This window comes from Mya arenaria, chromosome 13 (genome assembly GCF_026914265.1).
Source record: "Mya arenaria isolate MELC-2E11 chromosome 13, ASM2691426v1".
Lineage (NCBI taxonomy): Eukaryota > Metazoa > Mollusca > Bivalvia > Myida > Myidae > Mya > Mya arenaria.
In genome coordinates, this window is record NC_069134.1 from 19915455 (window position 1) to 19930913 (window position 15459).

Here is a 15459-nt window from a genome sequence, read left to right on the forward strand (position 1 = left end):
CCCGGTATAATTGTATGCATGCCCCTGTAATGGAGGTACAACTATTTCCCGGTATAATGGTATGTATATCCCTGTAATGAAGGTACAAGTATTTCCCGGTATAATTGTAAGTATATCCCAGTAATGGAGATACAAGTATTTCCCGGTATAATTGTATGTATATCTCAGTATTTCCCGGTATAATCGTATGTATGTCCCTGTAATGGAGGAACAAGTATTTCCCGGTATAATTGTATGTATGTCCCTGTAATGGAGGTACAATTATTTCCCGGTATAATTGTATGTATGTCCCAGTAATGGAGGTACAAGTATTTCCCGGTATAATTGTATATATGTCCCTGTAATGGAGGTACAATTATTTCCCGGTATAATTGTATGTATGGCCCAGTAATGAAGGTACAATTATTCCCCGGTATAATCGTATGTATATCCCAGTAATGGAGGTACAAGTATTTCCCGGTATAATTGTATGTATGCCCCAGTAATTGAGGTACAAGTATTTCCCGGTATAATTGTATGTATGCCCTAGTGTAATGAAGGTACAACTATTTCCAGATATAATCGTATGTATGCCCCAGTATAATGAAGGTACAACTATTTCCATGTATAATCGTATGTATGCCCCAGTGTAATGAAGGTACAACTATTTCCAGTTATAATCGTATGTATGCCCCAGTGTAATGAAGGTACAACTATTTCCAGATATAATCGTATGTATGCCCCAGTATGATGAAGGTACAACTATTTCCCGGTATAATCGTATGTATGCCCCAATATAATTGAGGTACAGGTATTTTGCAGTGAAATTGTAAGAATGCCCCAGTATTATGAATACCTTAATTAATATGTTCCTGTATAAACAGGACACGTATGTGGTACACTATTTCTCAGTTTAATACTATCGAATATATAATTATGTATTACCCGTATGATTGGTAATTGCGCTATAGTCATGGTTTGTCTGAGTGAAAAAATTGTTGTTGATGTATGTGCCACAGCTATCCAAGGTACTTGTATGGCTGTGTAATCAGGAAACAAGTTTACACCAGAAGGTTTGTTCATTGTATATCCCAGTATACATTATTGTGTTGAAATCTAATATTGTTTAATGAAATCGAAAATAAATTGGAGGGGATATGAGTAAGAAATCAAGATTAGGAATGTTTATTTTATTTTTTAATATTGAAACATCTTTCAAAACAGTAATAGTTCAACAAATCAGATTAAGACAACACATTACAAGATATAGGAGGTGTATCAACGAGGAATTAAATCATAAAAATTGAAGCATAAATTTCAAATTCAATGAATTCCACTAATTATAAATAACAAAGTTATAAAACATAAATACTGTTCTGGATTGAAACATCTTTAAAAAAGATATGACCATTATTGATACTCATAATAGCTTCAGAAGATATTAAGACTTTGTAGTTAAAATATCAAACATTTTGCAAGTAAAGATGAGAGTAAAGTACAAGCTTAAAAGTGCCAAACACGGTAAAAACAGATTCAACAATCATTTGAATCATCTGACAAGTGTACAACCTCAAAACCTTATCACAGACAATCGCAAGTAAACCTTGAATATCACAACAATATGAATATTTATATAATACCTAACATGATTAATGCTGATTTTCATGATACTACTACGATGTAAAATCATGGTTCTCCCATCTTAAACAAGATCTGGGTACAATATCCATATAAACCACTCCATTAACAATGATATATGTAAAACACAAACCATTAGGCACTTGTGTGACTTATTTTCTAAAATACCTAATATGTTTGTCTAAAACTTCTAACAAGAAAATTGCTTCCTATTTGCATAGTTGATCAATAATAGAAGCAGGAGGTAAAGCAAACATCAAGCATGATGTTGTAGATCCAATTCAAATATCACTAAAATAACATTAATTTTCAGCCAACATTAAAATGCTACAACAATCTCGCATTGATTCGGTTTTATTGATTCGGTTTTATTTCTAAAATTAATATCAAAATGTTAATAGAAAAAAATATACCCATATATTTTTTTATATATAATAAATTCCTTTTTAACACTTTTTCTAATAGATGTGATTTGTCATTTCCATGGTTTCAACTAAGTTGTGGTGGGATGGTTTCGGTGGGCTTGAAGACTTCCTGTTTGTAGTGGGTGTTGGTATATATTCCTGACTCGTCCTGCCAGGTGTTACGTCCCGGTCGCCTGTGGTTTGCTGTGTCTGTAAACTGGGACAGGCATTTTCTGTAAGCAGCTGACTTGTCCTCAAAATCGGGCGGGCATTCCTGAAGTAAATGTTTACTAATGTTATTTACTAGTCTGTAAGCATGATATATGTAACTTATTATTTTATATTCACCTTATGGTTTTTAGTGCACAAACTTCTTTCAGGCAAGATTTAACAAGTTCTTTTTTTGAAAGCTTAAAACAAAACTATTATTTGTTTAAGGTAATGGGTAACGCACTTGCTTCTCACCAAGGTTTTCCAAGCATCAATTCTGGGCTCATAAATAAAACAGTTTAACCTGATGATGTACACATGTTATATACAGCTGAACAAACTTACTGGTACTGGCACATAGTTGGGGTTTGGGGGTTTGAAGTCAGATCTGTGAGTGGTGTCTAGGTAGTGCTTGTTGTAGTCAGGGTTGTGACGGGGCAGTACTGATCCAAACCCATGCTTAGGAGCTCCTATCTCCCTGCAAATTAAGACAGTCATGTAAAGCACAAAGAAAAACAAAATATGACATTATCGCTCATGGTTACTTATTACCAATAAACAGAGCATGGTTACTTGTAGGACTATACTTTTACATTTAGCTTTTAAAGTTAACAATTAATTGTGTTGTTTTGAAATCACAAACAAGCAAACATGTTGAATTGATATTACCAGTGTGATAAGGCAAAGTAGATTGAATGGAAATGCAGCTTAAATGAAATATTCCAACCAAAACATTCAAAATGGCTGAGAGTTATGGACTAATTATTTCCATGATATTTTCCAGGCAAAAAACTTTGATTTGACCAAGCGGCCTTTTTTTATCACATGTGTCTCATTTTTAAATTTGGCCAAGTGATTTTAAAAGATTGATAATTAGTACACCATATATTATGCATCTAGTGTGTTCCAAAGATCTGAACTTTTGACCTAGTTTTTGATTCCATGAGACCCAATTTCATAAGCAGTTGAGAATCATCAAGGCGAACATTCTGACCAATCCTCACCAAGATATGGTTTCAATGATATTGTTCCAGACAAAAACAAACTTTAGATTTGACCTAGTGACCTAGTTTTATCACATGAGACCTAGTTAAAAAATGTCTATTAGTTCATAAGGTAACATTCTGATTAAGTTTGATGAATATTGGCCAAATATAATGCCTTTAGTTTGTTCCAAAGATTTTTCTAAGATTGGACCTATTGACCTCGTTTTTAACCCATGTGACCAATTTGCAAAAAGACGAGATTTCATCAAGCGGAAAATTTTGACCAAGTTTGAACATTATCTGACCAATCCTTGCTTTAAGATGTTCATTTTTATTAATGTATTATACTCCATACCTCTCTATATCAACATGGTCCAGTGTATCCAAGTTAACCATTGGCTTCCGAACTTCCTGCTCTGCAAAGTCCTTTTTCAGGTTTGTCTGATTAGCAAACTCCTGGTATGTGGTACTTGGTAAATTCTGAAGTTAAATATGAAGAGATTGCAATAAGCAAGCACTTCTACAGAGCCTTGGAACATTTTTATTGTAAGGTTTCTCTAATAATATTAAAAAAAATATATATTCGAAGTTAACTCACAGCACTTTATGCATCAATCATCATATTGCAAACAAGCTCATTACAATAATGCTTACTCATACTACTTTTTTCTTACGTGAATGTATTTTGTCATTACAAAGAAGAACTTGTGAAACATTTATGTGCTTCGGTTACATTTGGATGTATGGCTTGATTATCAAATTGAAAAAGTGCAGTCAATTTCACGATAAAGAATCAGTATCTATCTACCGTAAATGACTGGGTATTAGACGCACTTTTTTCCCTCAGATTTTGATGCAAAAAAATGCCTGCGTATAATACCCAGTAACATTTTTTTGAACTTTTTTTCTGAGGTCAATTTCAAGCCGATAGTTTGTTTAGATTTATGTAGAAAGGGATGTTACTCGCGTCATATTGATCGAGTATATACAACAAGAGCTGTCATAGGACAGCATGCTCGACTATATGCCACTTTCTCTATGAAAAAAATCAATATTGATGTAATGTGTGCCTGTCAAAAGCAATAAAAAAATATTAACAAGTAAACAAGAAACACCGCAGTGCGACTAAACCAGGTTTGTAATGATTGACAGATGAACATCAGCCTTTGTTGTGAGAATCAGTTTTAACTGTTTTTCCAACTTTTATAAACAGTGACCTTGACCTTGATTCTAGGGGCAAAAATGCAATCCCATGGAAGTCCTCCATAAACACTTCCTATATACCAAGTTTGGTCATAATATGTCAACCCTACTTTAAGTTACTCAATACCCAACTGTTTTCTAATTTTAGTAACAGTGACCTTGACTTTAAAGGTTAAAAATGCAATCCCATAAAAGATCTCAATAAACTCTTCCTATATACCAATGTTGATCGCAATATGTCAACCCTTACTAATGATATTCAGTACCGACCGTTTTCTTATTTTTAGTAACAGTGACCTTGACCCTAGGGGAAAATAATGCAATCCCATGAAAGGTCTCACTTAACTCTTCCTTTATACCATGTTTGGTCTCAATATGTCAAGCCTAACTAAAGTTATTCAGTACCAACCAATTTTTTAGTAAAAGTGACCTTGACCCAAACACAAGCTAATGAAAGGTCTCCATATGTTCTTCCTATACATCAAGTTTGGTCACCATTTGTCAAACCTTACTAATATTATGTATAGGTGAATTTGATGCTTCCCTCATGCCACCCCACCTCAACAACCGCGTTCATCATTCTAATAACCAGGTCACAATTTGGTTAGAAATATATAAACAAGAGCTGTCACAGAGACAGCGCGCTCGACTATTTTGCCATTTTCAGTGTATGGATTGAAAAGTTTGGGCGAAAAATGCATGGATCATTGTTAGATTAGATTTTCAATGCAATACATGATATGCTGACATATTTACATAAATTGAATTGGAAAATATTTGAGGTGGTACGCAAACTTTAACGTAAATTCTAAGTAAAAAAAGGGGCATAATTCTGTCAAAATGCTCGATACAGTGACCTCCTCCTGTGTACAGGCTAGGGGCATGATGGTGAACAAGCGTGTCAAGTTTCAAAGCCAGATGTCAATGGACTTCGAAAATATTTGAGGTGGTACGCAAACTTTAACCGTAAATTCTAAGTCGCAAAAAAAGGCAAAATTTTCCCAAAATGCTTGATAGAATTACCTCCTCCTGCGTTCAGGCTGGAGGAATGATGATGAACAAGCCTGCCAAGTTTCAAAGCAAGATGTCAATGGACTTTGAAAATATTTGAGGTGGTACGCAAACTTTAACTGTAAATTTTAAGTCCAAAAAGGGGCATAATTTTGTCAAAATGCTTGATAGAGTCACCTTCTCCTGTGTACAGGTTGGGGGCATGATGGTGAACAAGCGTGCAAAGTTTCAAAGCCAGATGTCAATGGACTTTGAAAATATTTGAGGTGGTACGCAAACTCTAATGTAAATTCTAAGTCGAAAAAGGGGCATAATTTTGTCAAAATACTTGATAGAGTTACCTCCTCCTGTGTACAGGTTGGGGGCATGATGGTGAACAGGCGTGCAAAGTTTCAAAGCCATATGTCAATGGACTTTGAAAATATTTGAGGTGGTACCCAAACTTTATCATAAGTGGTTACGCCGACACCGACGCCGACACTCAGGTGACTAGGATAGCTCTCCTTATTCTTCGAATAGTCAGGCTAAAAATGCCTGTCAAAAGTAATAAAAAAATCAAGGTCCATGATTAGTATTTAGAGATAATATGGAGTTATGCAACCTAATTGTTTGATGGCTGTAAACAGTTGTGTGAAGTAGTATGCCAATTGAATGAAGGATATAGAATTAATTAGTGCAGATCTCAAATTGCCTTTAAACTCTTAAAAAATGTGCCCTAAAACTTTTACCTTTGTTCCTTAGTTAATCAGGGGTTATAATTTGTATAGGGAATAATATGGAGTTATGTAACCTCATTGTGTTATGGTCCTGAACAACTGTGTGAAGTATTAAGTTAATTAAATGAAGGTATTAGAGTTATAAATGAAAATGCCAACTTGCCCTACAACTTCAACCGGTTGCTGACGCTGGGACGAGTAGTAAAGCGTCCTTATTCTTTGAAAAGTCGAGCTAAATACCTACCCCATCTGTAACATTTCCAATTCTCTTATATGTTGCTTTTCCAAGGTCTCTGTGGTCATTCTGACTGAGATCATAATCTTTTGGTTCTGCTTCCCTTGCCTGATGCCTGAAACATAACACTTTTAGTTTTAATGTCTTATTTGATTGGAAAGCTTGGATGAAAAAACCCTCTCCATACTGGTCTCAACAATTCATACACCTGTACAAATCAGTACCAACATAACGCAGCTGTTGGGTACTCGCTGGGGCATTACGGTACTGACCCACATATTTCCAGCCAATCTGAATAAATTGTTTTAGTAGCATTGGCGGGATAAGCTGTTCTGTTCACGATGCCTTTTTTTAATTGCATAACAATATGAAAGAGTACTGCAAGCTGATGCTCATCAATGTTTGTGATCTTAATTCTCAGTTAGCAAGGGTCATAACTCCAATACCACTTATATATCCAACCAGAATTATGAGACTTACAACATGTATTAGCATTGTTAGTCTAACTTCTTTCATGTGATATATTTATTTTAAGTGTACTTATACGAAATTTATGTATTATACCCATGAGGGCAGGATCACTAGCACAGCGCTCTGACTAAGCTAATTAAGTGGGCTACGGATTCTTATTGACACAAACTACATAAAACACAAATCGCAAAACATGTATCGATATACCAATAAGTATATATCAGTGGGGACAGCTTAACCGATACACGTTTATTTATTATTTAGCAAATATGTTTACAGGCAAATACATATTTTTTATAAAAATATACATACCAGTTTGAATTTAGAGTTGCTCTTCCATAGTTCATATGGTCAGAGCGAAGGAACAAAGACCCTTGCCGTTCATAATAATCAGGAACACCTGTGACACTCGTTGCCGCCATGATTGCTTACATTGACAGCGGAAACGACCTAACAACCCACTAGTAGCCAACAATACAAAATAGTTCTAAGAAATAATACTTATCAAATCTGCAAAACAGATCATATGTAAGATAAAAAAGTATTGTTTTCCACTTTATTATCTTTATTTTTGAAAACTGTTTATTTTCAAACAGCATTGCACCTAATTTTATCTAAAATTAATACGCCATAGCAACAGGAAAATAGCAACTCGGCCGTAACGAATTTGCTAATTTGATGACGGAAATTTACTTTACCACCGTTAAAGACAAAAAAATAAACGTCCAAAAATAAACAAGTTATAACCGTTCAATAATCATGGAATTATTAGATCTCCCCGACTCGTTGGTGCTTGAGATATTATCATACCTGCCTATAAAAGATTTATGTGTCCTTAGCAGGTGTGACAACTTATATTTTCTAAAAAAATAGTTTTGCAAATTGTGGGGGTGGGAACTTAAAACCATAGGTGTCACTCCCATGTGTCCAGTGCGTTGTTCTGACCCCCCGCCCCACTCCCCCGCCGGCAGTTGCGTTGACATGAAGGTACCCTATGGCCACACCCCTCCTAGTCCAAATAATTGTATGTTTACAGTAGTTGGTGCGATTTTTAATCTGGCAAATCCTTCAGATACAAATTGTTTTGTATCAAAATTGGATAGTTATTCCAATCAGGATTCTGGGTTAAAGCATATTGTGTCTATATAATAACATAAAAACAAGAAATTATACCAGATAATGTTATTTTATAGCAGTTCCGTTCACAAAAAATAAATATCCAGTTTGAGTTTGATGTGTTTTTTTTCATAAATTCATACTGTCAAAACATATCAAGATTTCCACAAAGGGCATCTGGAAGGCTGCAATTCACAGTTTTACAACATTCGGAACATCTCGGCCATGGCCCAGTTGTTCTGATTGTATTTATGAGGTGTATCTCAAATCTTCCTGAAGATGGCTGAGTTGTTACAATTGGCATAATTGTTGTCTGTGTCTTTAAAGTTTCGTTTCATTGGAAAGGTAAAAAAATGTTTTAATGCATTTATTGCTTGTTTTGTGCAAAATATATTTGCACTTACGTGGTAAAATATGAATATAAACCTTATTATCAATTTCAAACATAAAATACTTCTCTAAATACAATTTCAATATTTATCAAAACCCCCATTTTTGCACAAATCTGTTTAGACAGCATAAAAGGTGTTTAAACATATAAAGATCAGCCGTATTGTGCCTATGTAAGTGCATTTGCCGTCGAAAAGATAAATAATGCAAAAATTCAATAACATGTAGCTAAGATAGGTACAAGAATGGTAAATTTGGCCTGAAAACACAGTTTCAAGTCACGCACTTTTATATTTTCACTTTGTAAACAATCAATCACTCATCTTATACATTCAATAACTTCTTTGTTAAGGCCTTTAGAAACAAAAGTTAAAAAACGAGAGACTCTTACACATGTGGTCTCCGGGTTTGCGTATTTATATTGCGAGAATGGTGAGGTAACTTACTTACATGGTGAAAATACCTACCTGAAACACCGAAATTCCTTAGAATGCCGCCATTTGATTCGGCTTCACACAATTTCTCTCACTTAAAATTCGGCAAACGCAAATCACGTTGGACCCCCTGTATAAGAATAAACATAAATAAAAATCTTGCTCTTCAAATATACATCTTTTACAGACTCACATACCAAAATATTCACCGATATAAGAGTTGTGCACATTGCAAAAATTATAACTCTGGGGCACTTAATTCATATCATTGCAGGGTTATCTCACCTTGTTAATTTTCATTGCAATCTTATTCAAAAACTACTTCAAAGAATTCAAATTCATTGAAACTTTGACCTTAGAGAGATAGTGATGTGACGTTGTGCACATTGAACGATTTATAACTCTGGGGCATATAACTTCAAAGCTTGTATTGCATTGTTTATTTGTTTTAGAACTTTTTTTGCAAACTTGTTCCAGACACATCTAAAAAATTATTTGAAGGAATTGATTGAAACTTGGAACAAAGTTCGATAGTGATGTGAAGGTGTGCTTCTTGCACATGTCTTTTCAGATTTTTGAAAAGAATGTTCAATCTATTTTACCCCCTATTTCAATATAATTGTTCTTTAACAAAGTTCCTTTTTAAGGAGATAAATTAGTTTTTGAAGGTTTTTTGTTGACTCTTTAGATAAATTTTCTATCATCAAATTATTTATATTCATTTCTGGTACAAGTCATGTATTAAACAATTTATTTTGAAGACTTCTATACTTATAATAGGAGTTAACTTTGATTTTCAGGACATGCCAGCGATGCAACAAGATTGCCCGTGACAAGTCCTTGTGGCGTGACATTGACATCACTGACAAAAGAATCAGTTTGAAGAAAGCCTGGAAGTTTTATAGGTCCAGATTGTCTGACTGCTTACAAAAAATAAGAATGGCAGGCTTTTATACTCAATCAGGTACAAGATTTTTGGAATAATTTGAAATGGCAGTAGTTACCAGAAATGTAAAAAATATGACACTTGTCAAAATAACCACCATTTAAACCCTATGCAGAGTTGAAAACTAGCGAATTACCAATCATCGATCAGTGTTTCCTTTGTCATAGCTGTATACACCCCCTGGATTATAAACAATAAAATGGTCAACTGAATACACGCAGTGTTTACAAAATGCTCACAAACGTTTTGTTTTGTATCCATGTTGCAACGCAGCCCATACACTGCAAGCGGGGAACCAAACAGCAAACTTTCCCCGCAAACATGTTTATTGAACGCATGGATGGCTTCAATACACAACTTTCTGAAAGAGAGAGGAATGTTTGTTTCTCTTAACAGGCAGATTCAAGATGAAAAGGATGAATTTTATTGAATATTAAATTGGGCAGAAAATTGTCTGAAATATTTGAGTTTCAACTTTTTATTTCTTTGAGATTTAAGAGTGATTTAAATTTATTTCTAATGTATTCATGGGAACATAACACCAATACAAATTTAAATAGTTGTCGCCTAATGTTTCTGTCTAACAATGCATCACATGACCTATTAATTATTACGTGACTTTTATCTTTGTCCCTCTCATTAAATACAGTAGGTATTATTAGAGAGTTAATCATATATGCAATGCCATGATGTCACCAGTCTGAGCAGGTCCTGTTAAATTGGCCATCAAAACAGATTGCCTTTTTAGCTAAACTATTCGAAGAATAGGTGGGCTATACTACTTACCCCAGCGTCGGCGCCGACATCCGGTTAAAGTTTTAGGGCAAGTTGGGATTTTCACTTATAAGTCCAATACCCTACATTCAATTGACTTAATACTTCACACTGTTGTTTAGGGCCATCACATGATGAGGTTAGATAACTCCATATTATTCTTGACACAGATTATGGCCCCTGATTGACTATGGAACTTAGGCCTAAAAAAAAATACATTTGGTTCGGGTTACCCGACCCTACCTACGGAATAGGCGCCGACCCTAACGTTTTTATAGTCAGTTTGAAAAAAAAAAATGAAAAACTAAAAAAAAAAAAAAAAAAATTCTTTTTTTTTTTTGCTTTTCAATATGTAGTTTAAAACCTTAATTGCTTATATAGAAGATATTTTTAACACCATTCTCCAATGATGAAAATGACATTCTTATATAAAGCCTAATAAAAAAAATAAAAAATAAAAAATAAAAAGCCTACCTACCCTACCTATTTTTGAAAAGGATTTAACCTAAACCAAACAATTTTATTTTTTAGGCCTTAGGTTAAAGTTTTAGGGCAAGTTGGAATATTTATTAATAACTTCTATATCCTTTGTTCAATTGACTTAATACTTCACACAGTTGTTTAGGACCTTCACACAATGAGGTTACATAACTCCATATTATCCTAAATACATGTTATGGCCCCTGATTGACTTAGGTTAAAGTTTTAGGACAGGTTAAAGTTTTAGGGCAAGTTGGGATTTTCACTTAAAACTCCAATACCATTCATTCAATTGACTTAATACTTCACACAGATGTTCAGAGCCATCACATAATGAGGTTAGATAACTCCATATTATCTTTTATACAAATTATGGCCCCTGATTGACTATGGAACTTAGGTTAAAGTTTTAGGGCAGGTTGGGATATTGTTTAAAAGCTTCTATACCCTTCATTCAATTGACTTAATACTTCACACAATTGTTCAGGACCATCACCCAATGAGGTTACATAACTCCATATCCTTAATACGAGTTATGACCCCTGATTGGCTTAGGTAAAAGGTTTAGGCAAGTAAAAGTTAAAGGCAAGTTGGGATTTTAATTAAAAAAAAATCTATACCGTTCATTAAATGCACTTCATAAAATTCAAAATTATATACGACCATCTTACAACAAGAAACATAACACCGTTTAAGCCTAAATACAAATAATGGCCCTTGAATGTTTTTTTATATATATTTTTTTTTTATTTCCTTTGAAAGGCATATTTGTATATTCTTAACCACATTTTCTTAATGGGAAATCAAGTTATTTGAATGACTTGCGTCATTGTTTGGGCGGGCTCGTGGGAAGGCAGCATCAAAGTCACCTTATGTATCGAATAATTTTAGTTAGGTTTGACATAAAGAGACCAAACATGGTATTATTACATCGTTATTGTATTCTAAGTCAAAGCGGCATAGTCGAGCACGCTGTCTTACGACGGCTCTTGTTATTAATGTAGAGTTAAGGAAAGGCATTATTCTTTTTTGCAAAATCAGAAAATAGACCCACAAAAAGACGCGGGGTACGTCTATTATTGCATGCTCATTAAAAGGACATGTATGGTATGATTTATCTTCCACTCATCATGGCTGTTGTTTGGCATTCATACAAATTATTAAATAGTCAGAACATGAACAGTATTCATTATGATGCTTTAGTACTGTAACAATGTTAATGCAGTCCAATGCCTGTATTTTTCAAAAGTTTATTTATTAATTTAATAATCTATTGATAATTATTTTACCCCCAGTATAGGAGAAGTGCAGTGGACATGAACTATTACTCTTGGTGCAGTATTTTTGTTTTATTATACATTGTTTAACTGTAAGCCTTTGGTGTAACGTGAAGTTGATACTGTTCTAAATTCGGTGGGTGATATTTTAGTCTGTGACTGCTCTTGTTTTGCTATGTTTTTTTACTTTCCTCCATTGAAATATTGACCTCAGCTGTACAAAAGAACATTATATTGTGTTTGGTCAACTCAGTTAAACAGTGTGCTACGTTTTTAAAGACTGAAAAGAAAATTTCATACTTTATTCCATATAGTAGGATCACTAACTTTATTGATGCCTCCTCACCAACAGAAGGCATTCCAGGAGCATACATCACTCTCAGTGATACTTCTTATTACAAGGTGATGTAGTTGGGGTTAAATTCCCATCGAGTGATAGCTCTGGTTTTTATACCGTTAGTTATTTTGATAAGCAATTAATTAATGATTATTTCTATTTCCAGGGGCTATCAATCAGAAGAAGCCTGTGATGTCAGACGCGCTGCTGGAAGACATTCGCACCAACTGCCCAAACCTTGAGGACATGATGCTGCAAACCTTCTACCTGAGCAACATCTCAAGCAGCAAACTGCCCTCCTCATTGCAATACTTCACTGTCGAAAGCTGCCAGTGGCCCATGGGCTGGCTGAAAGGCTCATATCTACCAAACCTCAAATGTCTGCAAATTAAATCATGTAGTAGGGTTGACGATCAGGAGCTTAAAGATGTTGTCAAGCTCACCACTTTAAAGACACTGCATTTAGGCAATTTGTATAGAATAAAGAATAATGGAGTGAAGGTCATTACAGAGAATCTAACACAACTGGAGCAGTTTGAGCTGGAATCATTGAACATTGACGATCTAGCCGTTCACCACATCTGCCGAAATATGCAGAATTTGGACGCTCTTTTACTGTCTAAATGTAACATTACAAATGCAGCTGTTGACAATGTGTTTGTCTCCTTGCCAAAGTTAAAGCACTTGGATATTAGCAGTAACAAGAAACTGGATCAACAGATTTTGACAATGTCTTTAAAGTCGAAATCTCTCGTCACCTTGAAGTTTTCACTTGATCCCAATACAATTAACTCTGATGCATTGGATAAAATTTCAATTCAGTTCCCTAGAAGAGAATGTCTGAATGTGTATAAACCTGAGGGAGATGTTATTTCCTGTGGTGGTGATACTACATGTATAGGTGATGCTCGATAGTTCATACTAGTCAATATTTCACACATACATCTATATGCATTTATTCTGAGGAGAATTAAGCATTCAATGAGCAGTGTGCGCCGTACACTATCTAGATTGTACACCTAGCTGTTCACTCATACACATTGTACACATGAGACAATGTAACACAATACCCTATGAAAAAACTGTTGTCGGAAAACAAGAACATAATTGTTTTTTAGGTATTTGGGCTAGATAAGAATTGATAACCATTATACAGTTGAACAATGTACATGTATGTACAACATTTAATACATTTGTGCCATGAACTTCATGATATTAATTTTAAGCTTATTTGTGATGTTCTGGTTTTGGACTACTTTGTTATATTGTACATATTATACATACATATTGTACATATATACCTTTTTACAAAATATTATTTACATTTAGACTATTATTTTATTACAAATGCAATGATACTTACATAAAATAAAATGCAGAACTTAAATTGAGACCTGCTTTGTCTTTATTACCTTAAGGCCTTAACAAAATGAATTTTAATCTCAGAAGTTGTCAAATTCAGGCCTGCACTTTATGACATAGTATTTTAGGTATTCCACCAGTATAGGGGTATGAAACAATCATCAACACTTGGGCGATTATAATTTGGAAATTAAATATTGCTATTATGGTGTCTTTCTAAGAAATCGACTGCATTTATATTAAATTAAAGGGATGCAACACCTGGTTAAAATGGTGATTCATCAGATTAAGGAAATGGACATTATGCGTACTGTGTCATGATCATTGAATTATAATATTATCTTTTGCATAAGGAAAAGACCTAACCTGCCTGAATGGTAGAGCATCTACACTCTTTCTATTGGACATGACCTTATCATGCCCAAGTACACCGGCATCAAGTTATCAATACGGTAATTTACATAATGCAGTTGTCAATCAACCACTCAGTTGACCAAAAAAAGAATTGTATTTCGTCAATGAATAATAATTAAAAAATAAAATAAAATTGATGTATAAGTTTTAAAAAATGTTGCATGTTATTTTGTATATATTATTATCAGTAAGTATAGCACTTTGTTGTATCAGCCAATGGGTTACTTTGAAAAATCTCTTACAAACATCCTCAGATAATTGACCAAGTGGATTGAGACTCATACACTTGTACATACAATGGATTTTTAATCAGATGTTCTAACAGCTGATAATTATCAATCATGAAAAAAGTACTAGTGACTGGGCGTTCCAGTATGAGCAATTCATGCTCAAAGCAGGGTAAAGGGCCATAAACCCCTTTTTAAATGGTTTCCATTTTAGTAGTTTATATTAATTATACCCCCCAAAACAAAGTTTGGGGGGGGTATACTGGAATCGGGTTGTCCGTCTGTCTGTCTGTCTGTCTGTCCGTCTGTCCGTCCGTTTTTTTTTGTCCGGGATTCATCTTTGTCGTTATTGAACAAATCTTTTTCAAACTTTCAAATATTAATGACCATGATGTAAACCTGTGCCTCCGTGGATTTGGTCAGAGTCGCATGATCCTGAGTGGAGTTGTGGCCCCTTAATGAGTTAAATTGGGCAAAATTAGCTTTGTCCAGGATTCTTCTTTGAAGCTATTGAGCAAATCTTTTTCAAACTTTCAAATATTAATGGCCATGATGTAAACCTTTGCCTCCATGAATTTGGTGGGAGTCACATGATCCTGAGTGGAGTTGTGGCCCCTTAATGAGTTAAATTGGGTAAAATTAGTTTTGTTCGTCCTACTCCTTCGTCATTTTTGAATGAATCTTTTTCAAACTTTTAGCCATGGTGAGAACATTTGCCCCTGTGATTGTGGTTGGAATCACATGATCATGTCTCCAATTCTAATGATACCATAACTAAGGCCAGGGCAAACAACCTAGACAGGGAAGGGTTGGGGGGTATTCATTAGCCTTTGGCTTACAGTTCTAGTT

At 34.5% G+C, this 15459-nt stretch overlaps 2 protein-coding genes across 2 annotated transcripts; one reads left to right on the forward strand and one right to left on the reverse strand.

Annotated features, from left to right (window-relative positions):
* Positions 1-1164: 1164 nt before the first annotated feature.
* LOC128214453 (cilia- and flagella-associated protein 95-like) lies at positions 1165-7291 on the reverse strand. The gene is made up of 5 exons (XM_052920930.1): positions 7166-7291; positions 6392-6497; positions 3573-3697; positions 2577-2709; positions 1165-2295 (listed from the first exon to the last, which is right to left on the reverse strand). The coding sequence occupies exons 1-5, from the start codon at positions 7273-7275 to the stop codon at positions 2107-2109; spliced, it is 663 nt and encodes a 220-aa protein (XP_052776890.1). The 5' UTR covers positions 7276-7291; the 3' UTR covers positions 1165-2106.
* A 226-nt stretch (positions 7292-7517) lies between these two features.
* Positions 7518-13998, forward strand: LOC128213212 (F-box/LRR-repeat protein 12-like). Its single transcript, XM_052918771.1, has 3 exons — positions 7518-7695; positions 9594-9757; positions 12774-13998. The coding sequence occupies exons 1-3, from the start codon at positions 7613-7615 to the stop codon at positions 13520-13522; spliced, it is 996 nt and encodes a 331-aa protein (XP_052774731.1). The 5' UTR covers positions 7518-7612; the 3' UTR covers positions 13523-13998.
* Positions 13999-15459: the final 1461 nt, after the last annotated feature.

Coding starts and splice junctions, on each gene's coding strand:
- LOC128214453 (XM_052920930.1), bottom strand. CDS start 7,275: ATGGCGGCAACGAGTGTCACAGGTGTTCCTGATTATTATGAACGGCAA. Junction 3,698..6,391: donor TTGGAAATGTTACAGATGGG/GTAGGTATTTAG, acceptor ATTTAACTTCAG/AATTTACCAAGTACCACATA. Junction 2,710..3,572: donor GACCATGTTGATATAGAGAG/GTATGGAGTATA, acceptor CTTAATTTGCAG/GGAGATAGGAGCTCCTAAGC.
- LOC128213212 (XM_052918771.1), top strand. CDS start 7,613: ATGGAATTATTAGATCTCCCCGACTCGTTGGTGCTTGAGATATTATCA. Junction 7,696..9,593: donor GATTTATGTGTCCTTAGCAG/GTGTGACAACTT, acceptor TTTGATTTTCAG/GACATGCCAGCGATGCAACA. Junction 9,758..12,773: donor AGGCTTTTATACTCAATCAG/GTACAAGATTTT, acceptor TTCTATTTCCAG/GGGCTATCAATCAGAAGAAG.